The sequence below is a fragment of the Struthio camelus genome, chromosome 22, assembly GCF_040807025.1.
Source record: "Struthio camelus isolate bStrCam1 chromosome 22, bStrCam1.hap1, whole genome shotgun sequence".
In the NCBI taxonomy this organism is placed as follows: domain Eukaryota; kingdom Metazoa; phylum Chordata; class Aves; order Struthioniformes; family Struthionidae; genus Struthio; species Struthio camelus.
Window position 1 is genome coordinate 4,872,133 of NC_090963.1, and position 25,686 is coordinate 4,897,818.

The window sequence follows — 25,686 nt, forward strand, 5'->3', positions numbered from 1 at the left end:
CTCCAGGAATAAGCTCCACCCTTAGCAGAAACAGGAAGCTCATTCCCCTTCTTCCAAGGGCTAGATGTTACTGTTACTCAAGACTGACTCCAGAAGTCAGGTGCTTCCAGTGCGGAGAGATTTCCCACCACACACCATGATGTTGCTGGAATTCTAGCATGTCACACACCTGCATTAAATATCCCAGACCCCAAAGATACATGAAACAAAACCACAAGACATGCATACAGAGTTAAAGAAAATCAGCCTACCCAAAGCAAGACTCACTGGAATGAGGAAAGTCAGCAGCTATTGAATAGGTTGCTATTTTTTCTGAGGAGGCTAGTTTTTCCATGCAACATGGCAACAGAGTAAGAATTATTGAGAAAACAACTTGGAAGACAGGATCTAAGGAAGCCTATAGCCAGAAGCCAAGCATGCTGCATACAATCCTGCACCACATGGTACGTGAGAGGATGCAGTTGTGCTCTAAGTGGGAGGACAGCCAGGAGCAGCACAGATCCCAGTGCTTCTAGTCTGATCTGTCTGGCTTTGTACTACCTCAGAGGGGGAAAAAAATATTAAAGACCTTTTGCAATACAGAAATGTTTAGATAAATGAGAAAAAGCATCATCTTCCCAACTATTTGGCCTGCAGCAGCACCTTGACTTTGGTCATGAACCAGGATCCCTTAGCACTGAGAATTATAAACATCTTGGAACAAAGAGGCCATCCCTATTACAAAAGAAAGCTCAGCAACCCACAGACCTTGTTGCACTCATTTTTATCCTCCTCCTCGCCACTGCTGGCAGAGTTGCAGTGATGGAAGCGAGAGGGGACTATAGCTGAAGGATTCTGCCTTGCCAGGAAGGGGCACAGATCTTACACATGTCACATGGCATTGCAAAGTGATAAAAGTTTGCATTCAAGGGATTCTCCTACTCAGGAATGGCAGGGGCTTCGAAAATAAGGGACTTGCCTCTGCCCAGCACTGTCTCCATTAAGTGACAGCTTTTAAAGTGCATGGAAAGTGCCCAATATAATTATTTCAGCTATAACAAGTCACCTGTAGCAAACGTCGGTTGTCCACTTTAAATATTTCTGAGCTAGGGTAGGGTGTGCCATTTACCACTATTATATTCAGTAAAACAAAGCAGGCATGTGAATTTTATCAGTGCATCGTTTTCTGGAGACAAAGAACAAATGGCCTGCTTTATTTGAGCTACAGTCAGTAAAAGCAACTGAACAGACCATGTCTTCAGGAGCTCTCAAGAGAAGCGCTAATAAGGCATACGGACAATATCGGCATCTTGCGTAATTTGTTTAACTGGCCAGTTAAACAAACCCTTCCACATGCATGAATCTTATCAACTCCTCTCCCCATCTTTACACCTAAAGATATTTCTAAGTAGAAGGAGAGGAAACAACGAGGAGAGGAAAAAACATGAACCTAGGCAACATTCATTTCAACTCCTTTTAAAAAAGCTTTTGTATACAAACTGTTCCAGGAGCTGCGAAAACTAAAGCAAGAACATACTCAAAAGCCCCAAAGAACTATAGTTAAATAAATCAAGAAAAAGCCCAACTCTTTCAATGAGAAAGGACTGATTAAAAATAACTAAAAGATCTTTGAAAACGCCCTGGTACCATGCTGCTTTCAGAAAGGCCCACATACAGGTCCTTTGGAAACTTTGATTTCCTTGTGCTCCATCTCTGATGAGATTTCTTCCCACAAAGCTGCTTGAAAATTTCTCTGTGTGTATACCAGGATATCAAGGCTTTCTCAGATATGCCTGTAAGATAGATTTCCGTCTCTCTCTCCTGTGGCTTCATATGCTGTGATCCAGAGATGCTGACAAGTCCCTGCATCTTCCTAACTACGCTGTAGGACTGGTCAGTGGTAAGAACCTTCAGCAAAGTATAACAAGTTTGCTAGCAGAGTGCTTTTTGTTCAGGCCAGAACATACCCAATTCACATAAGCTCATGAAAAGCAAGTATCCTCAGCACCTCATCTAATAGCTCAGACACTGTCTGAATACCTTAGACACTCCTTTTCCCAGCATAGTCATTGCATGAGTTTATGCTCTAGAAACACCTTGCCTGTGCTTCATAGGAGTAGATGCTAAGCTGGTGCCTGGCTTGTTCTGACAGCAAGCAGGAATAAAACTAGGTTTAATATTGCCTGGACTACTACATCAGCTTTCAAGTCTGCAGTGCTGCAGGGGCTGTGCAAACAGGCAAGGAAACAGTCCCTGCCTCAGCGCACTTTTAACCCAGAAACCATCATTCTGAATACTTCTGTCTGGTGCAATAACTCCTCAATTTGTTCCATTCATGTTTTGGTTTTGGCTTTCCTTCTCTCTTGCGGTGCTTTCACAAGAGTCAAGAGAATATGGGGGGGGGGGGAACCCAAAGACGCCGACAACTTGAAAAGGCACACTAGAGAAAAAACTGCAGCCTCCACTGCATCCAATGCCCTTGCTTACTGGTGGGTCTCATTTGTTGGTATCCCACAACAGAAGCAATGGGCCCAGGGCATTACTGAAAAGGAAAAAAATGGGAGCTCAAGTATTTAGAGGACAAAATATTGTGCAACACAGGATTATTAGCTCCAGAACAAACAACTTCAGAGTTTTCAGCTTTCCTTGTACCAAGCCATAGCAGATCTGAATTAACTAACAGCGCACAATTCTTCCATTTGCTTCAGGGGCAGCTTTGGGCCAAACGGAAGGAACTCTGAAAGCCAAATAACACTAGGATGCATTTGCCAGAGCAGCAGTAACGGGAGGACTCAGATCTGCAGCATCGTCTTCCCCCAAACTAGTACCTGGCACACCTTAACAGGCTATTACTTTGCACTTTCACAGCACCATGTCTGCAGAAGGGTTACTACATTTGTGACTGCTCTTACTTATTTTCAAGAGGAGCAGCTGAGGCACACAGTAGTTGAAACCAAAATTTTTAAACGCATCTCAAGACTTGAGACACTCAAAGGGCCCCAGACTCATCCATATTGTTGGTCTGACGCAGTCAAGTTCATGAAGCCCTGGAGTTACATTTTTCAGAAGTACTGGTCCTTTATTACACAAGTTCACCGCTTGAAATAGACGCTCAAAACTAACAGGCACTTAAAAACGGAGCCTGGAATTACTTACATCACTGAGTCACTGGCAAAACCAAGAACGGAATCTAGACATCCTGAACACTGCTTTGACCAGACAATCCTCTGAATTACTTACAATCTGCATTTGGAAGAGAAATCAGAAAACTTATAGCATTTGTTAATATGACAAAGCATAGTTCTATTGAAGTCTCCTCTCGTCTCCAAGCAAGAGCTTGAAACAATGGAAATAAAGATGGGTTTTGCCCACAGCACAGACCACAGTAGAGCAAGACAAAGCAGTACTGCAGAAACAGCCACCCAGACTGGATGGCTTCACTCAAACAGATCCTTATGTGAAACGCTGAGACTCCTAGGGGAACAGCACTGAGCTCTCATGCAAGTGGCTCCTCAGTCACAGAAGCAAGGGGCACTGCTGTGGAACAGGCCTACTCCAGACAAACAGATAACACCAAACTTCAGAGCTCATCCTCAGCAAGGTTTTGGAGGCCTCGGAACAAAGATAACGCTAAGTCACTGATCCGGCATCAAGATTCTGAACTTCAGAGATACAGATACTCTTCCAAATCCAAGCCGCAATACAGTTGGAGTCAGCCATTGCCTGACACTGCCATCGGAAAAAGCAGAGCTGACCTCTGCCTGAAGGCTCAAGCCCTGAAGAAGTTTTATTTCATCAGTCGTTCCCCCCACCTCCTCCAGCCTTTCAGTACCAGGGGGCTTTCTGAAGGAAATAGCTCACAGCTCCTGGCCTACCCTTGGATAAAACACTCTGGGCCAAATTCTTCACTATCACAGTTACCATAAAGTCAGCCGAGTTTCATGAGCAGAGACTTGTTTCCCATTTTGAGCACAAAGCTGCTCACTCTCCATGAACAGTATTTTTGCACACTCATAACTTCATGCAAGACCCACAGAGCATGTAACAGGCATTCACTGAAGCTGCATGGTGCTGCACTGAAATGAGTCCTCATGCCAGTTAATGCCTGGGGAAAACCAAGCAATTTCCTTAAATTCCTTAACAAGTCAGGATCCACCACAGGATTCCCAGCACTCTGCCAGACACTGGCCTTAAGTCTCACTTCAGCAGAGTAGTTCTGGAATTACCTAGCATAAGAGAGCCCCGAAACTGGCTCAGGTACCTCCTTTTCCGCAGAGGTCTGATAAATGGTCCTTTGTTCAGAAAAAACCCTGATGCTGGAGAATGTGGCTCCTTTTTCCTCTTGTCCCTGGAATTGTGATTGGAAATAATTGGAAGTGTCACTGGAAGTAATCAGAAGTGACAGTCCCTGGGCTATAAGGCTTTTGCTTCAAGTCTAACGATCCCCCCGCAAAACAAAACCTAAATTTAAACAATGAAATCACAAAGTAATTTGCCTTCAAGGTTGAAAACCCTGTAATTTTTTTTTTTTTTAAAAACAAAAAAGGGCCTGACTGTTTTAGCTCAGTATTTAAGGCTTGCTGTATTACACGAAAGACATCCCTGCCTGCACACACACATTAACACAGCCCACCATTTCCCCATGCTTTGCAGCCCTATCCTCCATATAAAGCTCATCCCTATATTAAAGATTTCTGTGGCCTTTAAAATTTTATCAAGGTTTTAAAATGCAAAAAAATAGCCTAGCAGTCTGAGCTATGAGACTCAGCCAACACACATCTCATAAATATTCCGAGTACTGGAAAACCACCTCTTCCTGATGTTTTTACTGAGGCACAAGGGGGGAAGGGAACACAGTCACTCATTTTATTTTTGTACTCCAGGTCTGGAAAGGCCTTTTACCATCCCCAGTTTGCAGTAAAGGCTGTTCAGGCATATAGGGAAAGACAATCTCTACCCAAAAGGGCCTAAAGCTGAAGTAGTTAAGGATGGTGAAAAGCACAAGCTAGTTGGGGGGGGGGGGGGGGAGAGAAGGTAGAGGGACCTACATGGCTTGGCAAGATCCAAAACAAAGGAGGGAATTGAATCCAGATTCCCAGCCCCTTACATTAACCAGTCCCTAATGCTTCCCTGACCTGTTACTTGAAGCTTTACCTTCAGATACTCCAGCAAAGCCTATCATTTACCTCTAAAAAAGAATCTGAGGGGTATTTCCACTGACAGTGCTTATTGTTGCACAGTTATGTCCCCGATCCCAGCAACAGTTTACAAGGAGCAGCTATATTTTGAATAAATGCAGATGCACATCCTTTAGCCAAGGGGAATATTTGCATGTCTGCCCTAAAGATCATGGAAAAGAACGGCCCAGAGTGTGGGAGTCCAGTCTGTCATTTATGGCACCTGGCTTCCAGGTTCTGTCCCACCAGGCACCTTAACACAGCAAACGGCTCTTCCTATAAATGATCACTCTACAGGTATATGCTAGACAAGAAAATGGATTTTTCCCAAAGCAAAGTCATTCAGAGACTAAAAACATGCAGTTCAATTTTCTGTGAGGACTCTTCCGGTAACACTGAGTCACATCACGAGCAGGTTTCTCAGCCCATTTGTGCTATAGAGCCCATTATCAGATTATTTTTTGACCATCATTTTACTGGCAAGTAAAAAATCAAGTCAAACCTTCCCATCTCTCCTTAGCAGTCATCCCTCCTGGTGACAGCTCAAGGACCTCAACTTTATCAAGTTCTGGCTAACTAATTCAGCTGATCTTACCATCACTACTTCTGCCTGTACCCCAGGACATGTTAGAGCAAAACACCACAGGAAATGGCTTTGAGTGAGAGCTGCTAGGGTTCTACACATGCAGAAAGAGCACTACCTTATCACAAGGGAGCAGGCACGCACCTTTGCCTTCATCTCCTCCAAAATAAGCTTTATATACTTCTCTGACCAATGCCACTGCAAGATTAAATGAATTATCCAGAGATTGATAAAAATGCCATATGATACTTGTCACAAGGGATGCTACAGAAGTCACAGCAGTGCAGTATTATGGGAGACCAAATGCAGTCTGCGGCCACTGTCATCAGTTGCCTCTAACCGTGCACGCTCCATTTCAAGAGACTCGTTTCCAAGAGAGCAGCCTCCCTTCTGCCAATGCATATTGCAAGCACCACAAAATTTTCACTGACCTTTTCCCACCAAAGGCAATTAAACTGCAGGCACTAATCTGAACTTCAGCCCTTCTACCTAGTCAAACTCAGGAACAAGGCACACATTAAGGCTCTGTACTCATTGTGCAGCCACAGGAGTGGGATGTCAGCTACAGGGGAGTAAAAAAGCCAGGCTGCGAGTACACTCTTTAATGTATATCGATTCTTGTAGAACAGCAATTCTGACATCACGAATGCGGGTCTGGCCCATTAAGACAAACGCTGAGTTAGAACATATGCTTTTTATAACTGCCTCTTTCTGAGAGAAGATGAGGGAACAGGTGAGGACAGGACTTGTTTCAAGATCTTCTCCCGTCATACTCATCACCTTCAACGCATTTTACAATTGCTCACCCCTCTTGACAGCTTATCACAAAGAAAAGGTGACTCTCCCTAATTTGTCACATGGAGAAACTGAGGCATCAGCAAATAAAGTGGCTTGAGAAAACCTAGCAATGAGGCTTTGCTGAGGCAGGGCAGTACCCATTCTCCTAATATACCTCAGCTGCTTTCTGTCCAGAACAGACTGCACTCTTGGGGGAAAAGATCATTTTTATTTTGGGGTGTCAACCCATTGCTCAAGCTCCCAGCCACTACTGCAGTACAAGCTCTGTATTCTGTCCAAATGGGAAACATATTTTAGGCAGGGTCGCATTCCCTGACTGGCAGAAGCACGCTTAGTAGAGAGCTCCGTTCCCTTCTCATCCCTCTCAGTAATACTGGAGAGCCAGATGGAAGGCAGAGGAGAGTGTAACAGATGAACAAGATGCCAAGTATTGCATCTTCCTTGCTTCTGTTGACCTGACTTTCCATCACTTTGCACTTTTTCTGTTGTTGTGCTTCTTTCTCTCACCGTTTCTGCATCCTTCATTATTTTGTCCTTCAAGTATCTATTCACAGCCGCCCCCCCCCCCCCCCCCCCAGTGACCTAACTTCACCCTTGGCTTTTTGCTGGGCTACTTCTGTAAACTAACCATTTCTAAAAACAGATGAAAAAAACATTTAGAAAAAAGAAGACCTATTCATCTTTTAGACAGGGCATTGCCAAGTTCCCACTGCATCCAGAGTAGCCTGTTTCGTAATATGGTGCATGCAAGACATGCAATTCTGTACGCTCAAGATCTGAGCTTTCTCTATGTATAAAATAGATTATAGACGTACATTGATGTGCAACATACACACAATGGCTCCCACCTAAGCTAACACAGAAGACTAAATTTAAAGTTGTGATCTCACTGAAGCTGCAGAAACAACTGAAGTGAAAAGGTACAGAAAGCAGCTAGCAACACCCCTCTTCACTGGGTACTAGACACTCGCAATCGTTTAGCATCACACACAAATCTGATTTTCAGAAATACACACGAGGCTTTGTCAGAGTGACTGTTTACGTTTATTTTCAGGCACTTCCTAAAAACTCAAACAAATCCCAGATGGCAAACCTGTTAAGTTCCTTATAAAGCCCTGTATTTGCCTTGAGGAAAACAGGGGCATTTGTTGTGATCCTGAGGATAAACATCAGGATATCTCCAAGCCAGTTGTGCAATGACAAGCATTTCTGGGAAGCCTGTGCTGCTGCTGTTGCACAAAACGTCCTTCTGAAGTGGGCCACACAACCCCACAAACAGACCACCAATTCTATATGGAGGAGACAAGGTCCAGTAAAGGCACAATGGAAAAAAAACACCAGTTTTCCATGGGAAATTCAAAAAAGTTCCTTTAACTCCAAACGATGAAAACTCATTTTCAGTATTTCAGCTCTTAAACCTCAACATGCTACTTTTCCTCACTTTTGTAAGGCTACAGTTTTCTCCTGCTCCTCCCTCTCGGTAAAATGGAAAAAGGAAGAAGAATGAAAAATTACCCCTCAAACTACAAACCCAGTTTTTTTTCTTTTAAACATTAAAAACCCACACTGCTCATATTTACAAAATTCCATTAGAGGAAAATAGACACTTGTCAAGTGTCTTGATGGAAAATATTCAATGCAAACCATCTCTGACTTGAAAAGAATGTTAGTCAGACTCAAGTGTTAACCCCAATACCCTGCCAGATAGCAGGCTACTTAATTATGTCTTGCTGCTTTGAATTTCTCCAGAACATCAGATAAATACACTGCTTTTCTTCACTCTTTCTTTAGGCGTTCTTGTAGAGGAGCATACTACCAAAGAGCTGCTTGCTCCATCATAGAAGTGAACTCACACTATGGACTAATGGACCAATTCTTACATCCACTTGGTGTTTTTGCTGAGCCCTTCGGGGGTTCTCCTGCCAGAAGTGAGATATTACAACTACAAACAATTTGAAGAGAGAACAAATCTTGGAGAGATTTGTTCTCCTTGGGAGAACAGTCTTATTTTGAGCTAAATACCCCAACAGTAGTTATCCGCACTCCTTCATATGGCAAAGACTAAAAGGAAAGGTAAAAAGCCCACAGCAATCCTCTGCAAAAACCCTCTCCACAGCTACAGATTTGTTCTTTTTGTCTAGTCTAGTCCCAGGCCAAGACTGTTTTTGTTAAGTGCTGTATAAACATGGGACTGTTTCTTCTTGCCCCACCAAGCTTCTAATCAAAACATATCATGAAACAAACAGGCTAAGCCAACAGAGAAGGAGCCTTGAAAGAACCAGGAGATAGTGAGTGTCATAGACACTGATAATAGCCTCTAAGCAATTTGGGAAGTACCTGGAAAAAATCAGCAGGAACATGAGGTCCACCAGCTTACTTTTCAGACTGCTTAGAACAGCCCCCCCTTTCTCTTCTTCTCAGTTTCCAGACACAAGCGTTCTGTTAAAAATCAATGAGAAATTTCCCAGTAACCTCACTAGGAGCAGGAACGAAGGTTCTTGCAATATCGCAGTCACTCTTAGGCTTAGCTTTGCTGGAATGTGGTGTTGGAAGTTTTTCTTAAAGAGAACGATCTCAGGGAGATGTGATGGAGCAGAGTGCAGGCTGCCCGCGCTCTTAAAGCGGGAGTGAAGCCCCGTCTCAGACGTCCAAGAGTCAGTATACCAGCACAGCCCCAGGCTGACCTGCCACTGCTGAATGCTGCAGAGCAGCTTCCATATCATTACAGGAGTTTTTCAAGCTAGCTTTCTGGTGAATACCTAGGCAAATGCATGCTGTCAGACCCAATTGCTCATGCCAACAGGCACTAGAGGGATTTGCACCATAACCTTTTCCCTGCACAGTGAGGCAGAGTCTTGGTGTTCAATGCAGTAACTATACACCCTTGGGACAGCACTGTAAGAGAGTCCTTGATCTCAGAGCTTAGAGGGCAGAGCTCAGCTACATGAGTAGTGAAAGGTAGCTTTGCTGCTACAGCTGCATCCCCTCTAGGAATATTGCCATGTATAATACAGATTCTCACACTGAGCACATCTTTATCAGACTATCATAAGAGACTAAACAAGCAAGTCGGACAGAGCCACAGGTACTTTTGCATCCAGCAACCTCAATACAGATTCCCCAAAGCCACTATGCCCTACTGCTGTCGCTCCCCAAAGAGTCCACATACAGCAGTGGTTCAGACTTGGCTCCCAATGCATCTGCTCTTGATCTCAGTGGGCAGACTTCTTTACCTCCCACTGGCCCCTCAGATTTAGAGGGACCACGGAGACTTTGCGCTTACTGATGGAGCTGTGAGGTTAACTGAGGAACGAAAACACTCTTCTCTGTTCCTCCAAGTGAAAACTTGTCTGCAGGTAAGTAGCTGCCCGCACTTCAGATTAAATAAGATTTGAGCAGTTCAGGTATTGTGGTAAGCAGCCCCTAACACAGGGTGAGGGAAAGGGTTCAGTTTCAATACCAGGAAACCAGAAAGCTGGATGGCTGATTTGGTTTGGCACATCTTATAACCCTTTGTATCCAAGTCCATCCGTTTCTGAAGACTGTCAAAGCTCATGCATTTGGCAATAAGTTCAGAAAAATGAGCAATACAAGTGAGAAAGCCAGGCATACAAGTTATACCCATGTGAAAATATTTGCTTACAGGACAACGAATTTTCTTTAACAGCAGGCTCATTAAAAAATACAAAATTGATGGGGGAGGTGGAAGAAGACAAAGGAGAATCCTAGCAGCTGACATTTTAAATCAATTAGGCAAAACACATATGTAAATAAAAATATCTGCTAGCTGTTACTGGCTGAGGAACTCGTTCTCCATGCAAAAGTTTCCCCACCCCAAAAGTGAAGAATCTGGTATTTCCTATGGAAATTTCCATTCTGATTTTTGGGAGTGCAGTTTGCTACATAAGCAGTTTGAAACAAAGTTTTGACCAGCTGGGGACTCAGAAGAACTGCTGTCACAAGTGTTTACACACAGGCATACATATTACCATGTATTACCTCCCACTCCTCACTCCTTTCTGCGTCATTCACCCAGCCTTTGCAACAGAAGTAAGCATGGTCATGCTCTTGCCCACACTTAGGAAAGTCTTTCATCTTGTCTCATTTTAAAACTCTCCTTAGAGCTAACTGGCTTCTGTTTCTCATCTCCTCAAGCAGCTGTTGACTCGTCTTTTACACTGTTCACCTCGCCAGGGCAAGGACTGGATGTTAGCCACGCTATAAACATGTTTAGCAGCAATGGAAAACCCAAACAGGCTACACACCCCCTCAGCTTTGCTCAGCTTCTCCAAAGCCTATTTCATGCTAGTCTTGCTTAACAAGCAAGAAAAGCAAGCAGCCACTGGCACTTTTACACCATTTTCCTGTGAAGAAGCTACTAGCAAATGAGGCACTCTAGTCTCTTGGCTCTCTCTCAGGCACAATCCAGGAACAGGGACCACAACACTCAACTAGAGAGTCCTTTTAATATCTGTGAATGAGACCGACTCTCAGAGCAGAAACACTAGAGCTGTCTGTTGACAAGGCAGGTACAAAGTGAGCAAGAGAAAGGGCAGTTCCATGGCTACAGTGTGGTGCCAAGAGAGAAAACATTCCGGGTTCTGCTGGGAGCTTCGGAAAGCCATTTCACCCCCTGCCCCTCACCTGCGCTGTGACAACTTGTGTTCTGCTGAGGCCGAGAAACTCAGTTCATGGGTTCAGCACAGGATTCATTTCTTTTGCTTTGGATATATGCATTACTAGCATTATGGAGAATCCCAGATGCCAAAGAAATGAGAATGATTATAAAAGCTTATTGTGTTTCCCGGATAAAAGCAGCACTAGTCATGAGCTGTACGTTACAGCCACAAGTGCTTTCCTTGCGATGAGAGCTTATTCCATTTGCTGCATTCCATTGTTTGGCCTCCCTGAGACAAGTCATCAACTCAAGAAGGTTGGGTGGATGGAAGACCGCAGTTGCCGTTCCTCTTCTTCACTAAGGTAAGCTACCTTCCCTAGTTCCTCAGTTTCTGCAGAGCTACTTTTGTGGTCGTTTCTGTGGGACAGACTCACCCCAGATATGTCTTCCAGGAACCCAGCTTGGCCCTAACCTCCTAGCTGCTGGAGTCTTTAAGTATCTTGACCATACTGAGATACATTGTCAAGGCAAACACGCAGAGGGGACAAGGTGCTGCCCGCGCTCCCCCTGCAGAACCTGCAGCACGTCCAAGCTCCCTCACACATTGCTGCAGAGGAAACTTATGCTAACAGCAGTCCCTGGAGCAAAACCCTTTCTCTGCAATATATTCAGTAGCTCTACAGATGTCTCCTTGTCTTTTGGACACCTAACAACGTGGCTAGTCTGTTTCATACTTGTGAGAATTAACAGGCAGGACTATCCCCTGCAGCATCTCTTCCAAGCATCCCATCTGAAACCTTTATTTCTACTGCTTGTGGCCACCCCATCACCTTGAGGGGCTCAACTCTCCCCAGGGAATAAAAGACCTGACCCCCCACTCACAGATGCCCTCAGGTTCTCAGGGAACAGGAGGAACCAGGAATCACAGCCACTACCTTACCAAAACAGATTTCTCAAAGCAGTCTGCCTGTCAGTGTGATCTGGTGAGCAGAACAGAGACAGAAGCTCACTCATCACATTACAGTGCCTCTGGAGATGCAGCAACCCAGGCTGCTTCCGAGTCAGTCTTGTAGGCAAGCCTCCTCCAAGACCTCAGGGCTGCAAACCCTTTTCTCTAGGGGCCATGGATTTAACAAACGGCTCTCCCTTCACTCCTGCCTGTGCTATCCTCTTTCTTTCTTGTCTTCTTTCCTGCTCTCCACTCCTCTTCTCCTCCTATTCCGTCACCTCTTTTCTTGTCCTTCTTCCAGCAGCCCGCTTCCCCCTTTTTACCTCCCCCCTTCCATTTGTTCGTTCCCTTCATCTCCCTTCTTTTTCCCCATCCTTTTCCCCCCAACCTCCTCCCTCTTGCACTTCAGCACATCTGTTTCTAATCTGAGGCATCTATTGGAAACAATAACCCCTTTTTATTTTAAAATCAGAATGTTAACTGCCTGAGCAAAGCAAAACAGTTGAACAAATTTGACACTATGCCTGGAACAAAGACATTTTGTTCACCTTCTTTTGCCAATGAGTTTGAAGTCCCCCACTAATTCATCACTTAAAAGCGCTGCCCTTTTTAAAAATCAAAAGCACACACTCCAAAAGGAGCACATTTAACCACTACTTCTAAAAAAGGAATCTAGTTTTTTAAATACCTCTGGTCAACCTGCTAATAATTGAAACAAGACAAGCATCAACAATAAACCTAAGCAGCACTGAAATGAGAGTTTTGCCTAAGTTTTTTCTTTGCAAACCCCTTTCTTTACCTCACCATAAATGATTTTGTTGTGCAGAGAGGGCACACAGAAGTTTGATTAACGCAAAATGAGAAAGCCAACAAGAGCAGACCTACCTAAAAAGAAGATAGAAAGTGCAGACATTCCGTCTCCAGGCAAGAGAGGGACTTTTCCTCCCTTTTTCGTTCTTTCTCCCAGGAACGGCAGGCAGACCTGCACAGAATTCAGAGGAACGCCTCTGGAATGCGCCGAGTGTAATTGCATCCATGTGCCAGAAAAATAACCAACTTCACTGTTTCTTTCCTTTGGCTATTCATCTCCCTGTCCATATTCCATCCAGATTCAGTGAGATCTCTTAGATCTCTGCAGCTGCTAATTCAGGCCCTTGAGTTTCTGGAAGAGAAGAGACAGAGGCAGTGCAGCAAGGAGTTCGCATCTACAGCGGCATAGAACAATTTCGCATGTCTGAAAAGAAAAGGAGAGAAGGAGGGGGGGAAAAAACACTGTGCTCAACGTTCACCACATGGCTGCCTCCCAGAAGAGCCCCTCCCTACCATCAGCTGGGATTAACAGCAAAGACCAGTCATGTGGGTGAGGTAGTGCTAACTCCTAACAGGAAAAATACACATATACTTTTTTAAACCTTTGGAGGAAAACAAGCCGCTTTCTCTAGTGTCAAAACAGTTAAGTTCGGAGGCAGTAAAGACTCAGCATAAAAAAATCGGACTCATCACTCAAGGGCTAGAGACAGATGCTTGGAAAGTGCACACATGCTTTTCCAAGTGATAAAGATAATGTAGGGATGCGAGTTTATTGTCATTTATAGCTAGTAAGCTGCAAAATTGTACTCTTCAGCCTTACTGGAAGACATTTTCAGTTGTCTTCATTTTTCCTTTTGTGACTAGGTCTCTGAGTTCCTACAAAAGAAAAAAACCAAAAAATAAACTTCATCTTTGATTTTATCTGTGATTCACTGACTAGAGAAAGGGCAAAATCAAACAAACCCGGTATATCTACATGTAGTGACTGCTATGGATGCAACTCATATGGACACATTCCGAGTAGTTTTAAGCCAGCCACAAAGCGGCCTTTGCAGCCCTCCATTGCCATGAAGACAAACCTCTCAGTTACCATAAGAAGGATCAATTGTGGTAGGGAGCAGAGTTTATAAGATGGCTTTGACCATCTACAGGTGTGTTGAACTGAACAAGCCAGCACTGAGCTTCTCTTATGCTCTAGCAAAACGCACATTACTCTTGCTGCTCCCAGCAAAGCCTCCAAGACAGAGATGTTTTACATGTGTTCATATACATGACTTGTGATCTTAGTACTTCACACATACATAGGTCACGCTTACGCTTTTATGCCGATGTCCTAGGATACATCTCTTCAGAAGAGGAAAGTGCTTTCAGCTGACCTTCTTGGGTATGAACCGAAGAGTGACATTGGGAGCCTGAAACTGCACAACAGCTACAAAACCACCCAAGAAGCCAAGTACATATTTGGGTGGTCTTCCCGTACTGATTGCCCTGGCTGTGCAGATAGCAGGAATACAGCTGGTTTCTATCACTATACCTCAGCAGGTTTAAATTGCAACTGCACATTTTTCTTAAAGTAGGTATACATACACAGGAATACCCATGATGCACAGCTACTTGCAAATCAACAGGATTCACCTCTCTCGTGTAACTTGGAGCTGAAGGAAAGCTTTGGAAAGAGGAAAACAGGATAAAAAACCTTTCCTTTAAGAACAGCTAAGAACATATTTCTAATACTGGAGAGGAAGAGCAGGCCATACGCATGACTGCTAGGCTGTGGTTTGAGAGCCCTGACTTCAGTTCCGAGCTCTCACTAGCTCCCTACGTAACCTCATCTAGATCTAGTTTCCATACATCTCTCCTGTAAAAACAGGGATAGGGTGCTGCCCTTACTCTAAGGGTGAAAGTAAAGACAACAATGACTACGAAGTCTACAAAGGGGAACACCATGCTTGGAAGCTCATTGGGACTTCAGTAGCTTAGTTCTTCATTACAATACAAGCTTTCCAACTATTTACTGGAAGACAATACATACTGCCACACTGGACACAGTAGGACCTGAGATTCCAATAGATCCCGTTAGAAAGAAAGAACACAGATGTTATCCTCCCTCATCCTGTTCAATGAAACAGTCTCATTTGCCCCTCCCAGCTTCAACAGATGGAAACAAAAGCAGCATTTGGCTCCTCCTCTGCAAAAGAGCTACTCTTTCTAGCAGCAGTAAAAAGTTTTGAACAGCATACCCACCTAGCTTAGGCAGATAACAAAAAAGCTGTCATTAACAGGCAAATATCACAGTCCCTACAAAACAGCTATATCTATGTCATCTTCCCATAGAGCAGGAGCTGAATTTCTGCAAACTTTTCCCCCCACGCATCTGACCAAACAGGCTGCTGGTTTTCAAACAGTTGAGCGGATCCAAAAGAACATTGTTGATTCTCAGTGCAGGGCATAAATCAATGGAGAAAAGTGCATTTAATCCCCTCCCCCTCTCTCCAGAAGCCAAGCAGCACTGAGCTTGTCTCTCTACATTAGAGGTCTGACAGATGATGTCCCAAGCTATGCTGCAAATACCCAGCATGCTTCTTTGCTCTAATAGAATCAATGCATCAATCGGAAACCAAGACAGAGAGAAGTGTTGTCACCCTGCGCTTGCTCCCCAGCCTGCACCGAAGCCCACAGAGCTGGGATTTTTGAGAGAAACCGAAGGAGGGGGAGGGGTATATTGAGAACAAGTGAGGAGGCCATGCATGCAAAATCTCCTCCTTTAACAACTCCCACCACTCCACGGCTTGCTCTCACATTACATTCCTCCTCAGCAAGCCTCCTCAGGAGCAACTTGTGCTTCAGGGTTCAGTGGGGATTCTCCCTCTGGTGTTCATTGCTGTTATGGCAAGGGCATCCCACTTGTTTGCATAGCAATTCCAGTGAGAGAACAGTAAGGGCATATGCGTGTGTGTATGTGTGCATACATACATATACACACACACATACAGAAACCCATGCCACTGCTCGCACCAACACATACTTTCAAGACCTCGGCTGATTGTGTTCTGGGGAAATAACCAGTACCTGCAGCACATTATTCTTACAGAAGAGGAGAATCCTTCTAACAGGCTTGAGAATGACTTAACCCACTATCACACAGCACTGGCACAGCATGGGAGGTATATACCATGCACTGTTCAGTGGGGAGAAGAATGGAGCAGAGAAATTGGAATGTTTGCTGTCACAAGCATTCAAGGAAAAAAAACCAGACTAATTTAAAGACTTCGCCAATTACATTAGGCTTACAGGGGTGCCATACAACTGTGGACAAGGCCTGAATTTTAACTCTAGGCTAGGTTCAGATTGCAATAACTACACAAATTACTATTTAAATCCTCATGGGCCAAGAACCAGCTCTTTGATGGCCTTCCCTGATGCCATCTCAGTTTCAGCCCCTCTCATGTTTGCATAAGTAATCCCTGCCAGGAAAATAGGTGCCCTAGAAGCTACATTTCCCTCAAGAGCCTGCCCAGCTTTGGCTGGCTTGCTCCTGCACCTCAGCTGCTGGAGTATACTCGTGGAGGGGATCCTCTCTCCGTGTTCGACTGGTGCTCTTTTTGTAATGTCAGGTTACTCCTTTCACCTTGTTCCCCTTGCCCCAAGGGAGCGGCAGGCTGCCGTCATCCCACATTGTTTGCAAAGCCAGAATCAATCTGGACACAAGAAGCAACCCCTTAAGATGTAGCTGTCCCCCTCTGCTGCAGGGCTACGTGTTGTCTTCTCAGCCCCAAGTGGTGCTGCATATGCCCAGCAACAGCAGCTCTAAAATCCCCATCATCCAAGTAGAAGTCAGAAAGGAAAAAAAAAAAACGTTCCTGTTTGGACATGCAGAATAGATAAAAGACAGCTCTGCTGTCACCTTCCCTTTCTGCATTTTTCTCCTTAGGACAGTTGCTGCAAAGCAGTAATGCAAGCTTCTGCTCCTTTGATACCTGCTCATGTTGATCCCCTGATTCGTGGAGACTCCCAATAGAAGCTTATCCTGTACAGCTTAAATGACTTAAGCAATATATTGGTAAAGTCAGTAGGATAATAGGGTTCAGCCGCTAGCATAGCCAGAAAAGCATTTTGAATCCCCTGAGCAAAAACCACGTTCTGCTTGGCTTTGCAACTCCAAATGTGCAAAAAAAAACATGCTCTGAGAAAAGAAAGGGTATTCATACAAAGCAAGCCAGCCTCTGAATGGGAAAACGCAAAACAGACAAGAGACTAAAACAGAGGATAAAACACAACACAGGAATGTCTTTTCACAGTAGGCTTCAAACAGAAACGTTGTTTTAAATCCCTCCAGTACTCAGATATTTGCTTAAAAACTAGATGCTTAAAAAGCTCCCATCCCTCAAAGAGGCTTTAACAAGCAATGATAAAAGCACTATTAGTCATTTAACACTAGCAGAAAAAGTCTCAGTTCAACAAAACTTAACGTTCTGCTGTCAGCAGAGGCACATCCACTTGAAGACAGAAATAAACAAACAAGAAGTTTCTTATCTTTTTCTCACTATTTGAAAAGTCCACGTACATGCTTCTTGTTACACTAGCACTCTTTCTTTGATAGGACCAAGCCTTTGCTACTTGCTTAATAGACTTACTCTCCATATAAATGCATAACTCAGCATATTCAGTATTGACTCCTGTGAATAAAAAAGACAAAAAGTTTCCTACAGCAAAACCACCACTTTTAAGAACAATTAGCTTCATGCAAATCTTAAAACATTCAACAGTTGAGTCTAAAACATTTATACTGGTTTCCTGACCTTACAGGAAAAGCAAGCTATATTAAGTAAGCTGTCATTTTTACCAAAGACAAAACAAAGTTTTTTGTAGCACAAAACTTCTGCTCTCAAGCAAGAGCTAATCAACTTCACTTAAAAGAGAAAATATACCCTTACCTCAAAAACTAAAACCAAGCCTACCAAAACATATCAACACCCAAACAAACAATAAAGTTCCTTTACCTTCAGCACTTGCTCTACACTTAAAAAAAACAAAAAACAAAAAAACCCCCCAAACACCCCCAAAAACAAACAACAAGAAAAAAAAAAAAAAACAAAAAAACCCCTCAGACTAACACAGGAATACTAGATTTTATCCCATTTCCTCTAGAAAACCTGCCTATGAAACTGCATGCTTTAACTCCCCCCAACAGGATTGGCTAATTGGCAAGTTAATTGTATTCTGATCACAGGTGTGAAGCATATGAGATTAAAAAGGGCCGGTCAGAACACAAAAGGTTAGAAAAGTTGGAGAGAAACAGAAGTGTTTTGGCTTAAAGTAAATTTTTTTTTTTTTTAAAGTCTGAGGTTAAGTTGGAGGTGTGTGTGTATGTATATATATATATATATATGCTTATATGTATGTATACTTTGTAGGAGAGTGAAATAAATTGTCTGCAAGGTAAATCTATAAGCACATAACAGGTAGCAAAGGACAGAAAAGAGCCTGAGGGATTGAAAAGAAGGAAAAAAAATTACAAGAGTAGTTGACTATTTTACTGCAAGGTAAATAAGACTACTTTTTTACTGATTGTTTCATGTAAATTTAACTTAAACTTTGTCTGGAAAATACTTTTGAGGTAAAGTCTATATAGTTTTTTTGTTTAAACAGAGAGGAAAAACAAAAAAAAGTTTTTTCCTACTGCTTTACTTGAGCAAGTGAAAATTAAGATGTATCAGGTGATGTATTAACAGTATTTGCTTATTATATTAAGCATAATACCTATATAGTTTTTTAAAAAAATAAGAGATATAAGTAAGCAATGGTGAGTGAAATGCAGCCCTGTTCAGAGCACTAGGAAAGTTTTTAGCTAGGTATCAGTAAACAGAGGTGTTTTTTCATCCCTGGGGCTCAACTGCTTGATAGTATGATGTTAGATTTTAAAGAGACTTTATTTATGAGCTGATACTCCTTTTTTTTTTATTTTCCTAAAGTAAATGTAAATTTTAGTGTAGAGGAGCTGTTGGAAGTGTGTAAACTTATTTTTCTTCCTATGTTGTGCCTTTTTTACAGTTACTGGAAGAAGGAATGATTTTTGCCCGTGAATGTCTTTATGGCTGCTTTGCAGTGAGCTTGAGGTGGCTGTATGTAGCAGGCAGGGCAATCTCGGGAAACCTAACCTGAGTGAACAACTGCAAGTCCTAAGCTGTTGTTTGGTTCCCTTGTACTTCTTATTGATCCACCCTTAGTAGGGGGAGGGACAACAGGTCATTTTTGTATGGAAATGGTTGCTGTTATTTCTGCCTCCTTGCTATCTTGGCTTTTGCTATCTTGCAGTAGCTACTAGTTTGTTAGCAGTAGGCAGTCACGTGCAAGTGCTTAACGGTTGGCTAAGATCCTGTATGACCCCAAGAAAAAGGGAAGATTTGTACCAAACCGGAGAAGTCTTAGGAAGTGCTATCTCCTATCTAATAATCCTGTCATTGGAGACAATGGCACGAATAAGACTGTTGAAGGGATTTGTTGGCTGCTGGTGAACGCTCGGCTCGATTTGGAAGTGGGCAAAAGTTGCTGCCTTGCAGTGGCTGTTTGCAGGACCGTATGAAACAAATCTGGTAATTTCATCTGACTGCTTCAGTGGCATGCTAAGCCCACGCACTGCTAAATCTGTTGTGACAGTGAGCTGTTTCAGGAGCGGGGAAAAAAAGGCCAAAATTAGAATGATTAGTGGAGACTTGTGGACTCAATCTTTAAAGTATTTTTTTCCAGGTAAGGTTAAAAGATAGTGTGGAGCTGAGGATTGCATGGGGGCAGTGGGGTTTTGAACAGCAGCTGAACTGCTGCCTGTCGGGGGCTGGGCAGAAGCCTTCTGTCCCTAGAGCTTTTGGTTTAGCGTTTGCTAATAGAGAGTTCGCTTACAGTAAACGGCACAACTCAGAAGGAGCCTCTCCTTTCAAAGGTATCCAGTGTAAAGCTGAATGCTATATGGTGGACTCTCTGGAGGTATCTGCATGGGATCTGAGCACCTGGAGTCTTGGTTTCTGTCCTGTCGACTCACTGTTGGGATGCAACAAGCCATTAACTTATGCCTCGGTTTATGGCTCTGTGAATAAATCTGAAAAGCGTATTTTGCTTTTGTGTTACTTTGAACATATTTTTAAGTGCTCTGACATCATAAGATCGAGCCTGCCATTTGTATGCCGAGTTTGGTTATCTTGGATCTGTTTTCTCCCTTTTCCTACAGTTGTTGCACTTGAGCTGTTATTTCCCACTCAGTAGTCAAATTTGATAACTTCAGTGGTTAGAATGACAGGATAATTTCATTAGGTATCCAGTGTTGCAAGAAACACGTACATAAGTCATTTGGACATGTTCCTTGTTTGCCAATGCCACGCTGAGCATATAATTCCTCACAGAGTCAAGTTCAGGAACTCTCAACAATACATGAATACGAACGTTGCCCAAAAAGAAGGGAAAAAGTGAGAAAGTGTGTGTGCGCCTCTACTGAAATTGCTCAATATCTAGTTTTAATGACTGTTTGTGGCTGTCTTGACATCTTACTGGGCAAGACTGGCATATTTTCTTCTCTTGGTTGGAATTGCCTGAACACACTGCAATGTTCTGTTTGCTGTTATTCAGCTATCGTATCAATACTGCGCACTCTGCAACCGTTCTGACAGGCTCAAACGCACAGAGTGCATAATTCTAAGCAGATGCAAAACTTGAGACGCTTCTAGTCTCTTTGTTTTAGGGTCATGATAGTTGGCATTACAATGCTGCCCTTACCTATGTTATGTGAAGTACCAGGTGTTTTTTGTTCTGCTCAGACATCCATATGTTGTTTATGGATAATTGGGCACTTTAAGTAGCTTCTGCCTTTAGTTTATTGTTGCACTTACTGTAGTTAATCCAGTTAGATCTGGCCAAAAACTGGGGAGGTGGGGGAATTCGGGAACATACTTGTAAGTGTGCTGTGTGTCTTACTATGTTAGGGAATGATTGGTCTAGCAGAATATTAATTGAATTAATTTCTTCAAGAACTATTTGTCTGTCTCCAGTCTCATTAATTGTGAGGTGAAAAGTTCCACATGTGTATCCTAACTCATCTTCAGAGCACATGGTGATCAGTCTAAGCTTATTTGTTTATCCATAGTTTCAACAGGAAATGAGTGCTGGTGTAAGATGCTGGCCTACTTTTTTTGTAGCTGTTTGCGCAGATAGGTCGCTTTCTTTCAAAAGTAAAACAAATAAGCCAGCTTTCGCAGAGGAGAAACTTTCTTCTCCTTTCCTTATGGAGGGAGGAGGGCAAGAAGAAGTCAGTCCCCCTTTTCTAGGGAGGTTTGGGGGAAGTAGGCATATAGCTCATTAAGGTCTTGAGGAAGCAAAGGAGTCTGGGAGTGACAGAACTTGGCTAAGTCCTGCAACTCCATGCTCAGAGTGGAATATGAATGCTAAAATTTCTGTAGCTATGCTTGTCTAAATCTCAACTTAAAGAAGCTCTTGCAGAACGCGGCTTTTGTGCTGCATTTTGTCGATACCCGTAGGTTACTTAGCTGGAATGTACGTGACAGTCCAGTGAGAAACAGACTGAGATCCAGATGCTGACAAGATGCCAAACAAGAAAAGCATGTCCCTTTGAACTGGGAATTCTTTCACTGAATTAATGATGTCGCTTTGAGTGTTTAACGAGCATGAGGTTGGAACTCTGAACCTGTTGCCCTGGGAGTCAAATATTCTAATGCAAGCGTTAGCAGACTGTTGCGATGTTTGTGTGCCACAGTGCCATAGTTGGCCCAAGTTGCTGGTGGTTTAGAAGTAGAAAAGGTGTTGTCCTTATAAGCTCTATGGAAGTCCCAGTCTGCTTTTATCTTAATGTCTTGATTATGATCCCCGATTCCTACCTACAGATGTTTAATTGAAAGTCTTAAATTAATCCAGTTTCACAGGCAGATTATGCTGTCAGTGCTCTGAAAGAATGCCTGAAGAGTCTGAACACAGTTGTACTATGCTGCCTTTCGACGTAGGACAGTCTCTCTGGCCTTGTTCTAGAGGACTTGGTCTTGTTGCATCTGAGGCTACGCTCGCAGGTACTTTTTCTCCATGTCGTTCCATTTTATACACATCCCTGTGTGCAGGGATTACTTTATTTGGTGAGGACTGCAGCCCAGCAGGAGCTTAAGCTCTGAACATCCAGTTGCTAATGTAGTTGAACTTCTGCAACTGGCTACTGGAGACTGGTGAATCTGTTCTCAACTATGTTTGCATCGTGGTGTTTAACGCTATCTGTAGCTGTTAAATTTCACTACTGCGAACAGTGCTTTACTGTATTGTACAGTATTGGGTGACTGAGCACTGAAGCAGGTTGCCCAGAGAGGTTGCGGAGTCTCCTTCCCTGGAGATATTCAAAATCCACCTGGACGCGGTCCTGTGCAGTGTGCTCTGGATGACCCTGCTTGAGCAGGGGAGTTGGACTAGATGATCTCCAGAGGTCCCTTCCAACCCTGGCCGTTCTGTGATTCTGTACTAATAGGTAACCCAAAGCAAGGCAAAATCCCAGTGTAGGTCACCTTGGACATGTTTCTTAAGCTTTTCTGAAATCCCTGAGACTTGTGGGTTTCAGGTCCATGAAATATGAGGGATCTAATTTTTTTGAGAGAAGTGTTATGTGCTGCTTCCCTGAGAATTAGGGGGCTTTATCCTGTCCAAAAATAACTCTCTCCTTTTGAAAGTACTGGCTTATCAGTATGAATTCTTAATGTGTTTGTCCCCTGTGTGTTCAAAAAAAGTGTGAATTTGCTTGGGCACACTTATGTGTGCAAACGCATTAATGTACACTCATGCATATGTGAATTGCATAGTCCCTCAGCTCTTCTGTTGCAGTTTGCTTGAGGCAAATGTCCTGTGAGGTTATGTTTAAATAATGCCATCTAAGATAATCATTTAATGTATATTACTAATTTAACATGAGCTGTAAGGAGTGAAGGTTCCAAGACCTGTTCTTTCAGCTCCTATTAAAATGCAAGCATGGTCACGGATGCTATGACACTGTCTCCATGTGGCTTAAAAAAAAAAAAATCAGGAAGGCTTACTGCTCAGTAGCTAAACCTTTTCTGACAGTTTCAGTCGCACAAATCAAAGCTATTTAAACACAGAGGCCCAAAGGACACTTTCAGAAGTGATTGGGAATTGCAAACTGGGACAAGGGACACAGGCCATGGGAACCAATGATACTAACATGGGCAACCTTGTTAAATTTCCTTTTGCAGCTCTGCCTTTGTTATCAGGTTGTGACTTTGTGAAATCCACATCCTCCTTCAGCACAGGAAACAAAGAGTTCTGGTGCTCGGAAAGGTTGCCTGGCCTTTGGCTGACTGCTGCTATGAAAGCACTGAGGGTTTGGAGAGAGAAGGGATGGGTAAAAAGAGGGAGGGAAAAACCCTTGAAATAGTTATGCCTGTTAAATGCTGGGGGCAGAAGAGAACATGTGTAGTTCCTGTGCAAGAGGGGACAGGTGAATTGGATACAGGTGAAATGGATATCTCTGGATGCCAAATTCCTATTGAAAGAGAAGGATGTGGCCCAAATTTCCTGCCAAGCTTGTTGCAGAGAGCAGAGCAGCTGTCTCAATCTTCTGCTTTGTTGTCAGTGGACGGTCTTTCTCTGCCTCTCTTTCTGATCATAAGCAAGTAATTCTGTTTCATTAAGAGATCTGGAACCAAGATGTGCACTCCTTTGAGGCATGCACTGAGCATGTTGTGTTCATAGTGGAGATTTGTAGCAAATTGGTTCTGGATCATGAGTAGGATGTTCTGAGCTGGTCTTGTAGAAGAAAGCGGAGCTTTTTTCTGTCCAGAGGAAATATGTCACTCATTACAGAGCTTGTGATGGAAGGACTTTCTCTAGTCACAGCTTCTTGCTGTGTGTCCCCCTGCTATCTCTTCCCCCCTCCCCCCCGCAAGAATCATAAGAAATGAATGAGAAGCTGGGAAAGAATACATAGCTCCTTTCACTGCTGTGTTCTTTTAAAAGATCAATTAGTTTTTTTGCTTGCCACAGCAGTGACCTATCTCTCAGCTTCCCATTACTTGTAAGCAAATTCTTTATAGATAGGCGAATATGTAGGAGCACTCTTTTGCCCACTGCATGCTTGTGATAAGGTAGGCAAACTGCCTTCTGTTGTTTAGAAGCCTTCAGCTGAGGAAATGGACTTTAAATAAAAAAAGCACACCTGTTAGCCAGATTAAGACAAGGTAGAAATACTAACAGCTTCTCACAAAGTAGCAGAGAATAAGTCCTGAGCTCTTAAGCAAAGAAGGCCCAATTCTTGTATAGGTGTGGCTGTCAGGGAAATCTGAATATGGTTTTGCTGGCTTCTGGAAGCCTTTCCTCAGGGCTGCATCTCCCTCTTCCCTGTGCTCCCAACCATGGGTAAACATCTTTCCTTTGGGCTAGCCTCGGTTAGAGTAACCTTCCGAAAGAGCTCACACCGCAACTTGCGCAGCCTTGGATCCAGTGGTGTTCCGTAGTCACTGCGCTTTTTGTAGATCGCTGCTACTGTCTGGCTTTCACAAAATGTTTGGGCAAAATGTTTGTCTTAAATGTAGTGTTTGCCTGTATCTGTGCCGGTAAGCATGCTTCTGCCCCCACTGTAGAGTATGAGCATCTGTTACGCTATTATCCCTGTTACAGTAACATAGAGAAGTTTACTTTGTCCGTCAGTTTCTTTTAAGTACACTGGCATCAGATCTGCTAATTTCTATGACCAATGACTATTGCAGCTGGGGAAGTAGTCCTCTGTAGTGAATTTCCTAGTTTTGAGAGCCTTGCTTCCTTTTATGTTATACCTCAGGAATTCGCCCTTCTTTTGCATAAGAATCATGAAGGATTTTTTCCCCTTCCTCGTGAATTTGACTTGCAGATGATAACATGACTATTTTTCAACCGTTGCATTACGGGTCTGAGATTGCTTGTGAAGTATTCAAAACCTTTCTGAAAGCCAGATGTAGAGCCTTCTGGAAAAAGTCCTCCACTGTCTTTATGGCAAATCCTATGCCTTTCTTTTAGCTCAGATGCACATGGAATTCATCAAGCCGTATTGCCTCAAAGTTTTAAAAATAACTGCAGAAGAAATCTTCTCCCTCTCCCAGTTTTGGTTCACTGACTTCCTTTTATATAACTTTTTCTCCTATCTATACATCTAATAAGATGAGATCACTGGGATTTATGTGGACAGATTTGGCAGCGTTTTTACATTTATTTGGGTTCTAAGGCATGACTCTCCTTCTGTTACTAATTATTAGGCCTTGAGAGTATGGGGTTTTGTAACACTTAGGTATGACTTCCATTCTTCTGCTTTCAGTTATACTGGGTTGTGCTCTTAATCACACAAGAAGAAAGAAAAGGACTCTAATTCTTTAAAACATTAGACTAAGAAATAGTGAGGAAGAATCAACAAGTAAATGAGACCTTCATGATCTGGATGGAAGAAGGAAGGAAAAAAGGCAAGCAGAAACTGGGCAACAGTGTGTATAACAGCCCATCTCCCTGGGCTCTTATTCTCTTACCTTCATCAACTTCCATCCCTCAGCATGTGCAGCTGGAAATTTCTGAGAAACCCAGGTAACCTAGGTGCTTTTCTACAGAATTCTGCTGGGTGCTGATTCCCTTCAGAAACTGCCGCCTTCATGTGCGGCTGTATTTGTGACCAGGGTAGGAAATGGATATCTACTGCACAGGAACTTCAGTTGCTGCTTTAAATGGTCAGACCTGGATCCACTTATTTCTAAAGCAGAAA

General features: G+C 43.2%; 1 protein-coding gene across 1 annotated transcript in view; it reads right to left on the bottom strand.

Annotated features, from left to right (window-relative positions):
• Window positions 1–13,434, bottom strand: part of CLMP (CXADR like membrane protein) — a 48,691-nt gene extending 35,257 nt beyond the window's left edge. Inside the window, exon 1 of the mRNA XM_009674059.2 lies at window positions 12,990–13,434. Coding sequence (XP_009672354.1) covers window positions 12,990–13,137 — 148 coding nt within the window. The 5' untranslated portion in view covers window positions 13,138–13,434. The remainder of the gene's footprint in view (window positions 1–12,989) is intronic.
• Window positions 13,435–25,686: the final 12,252 nt, after the last annotated feature.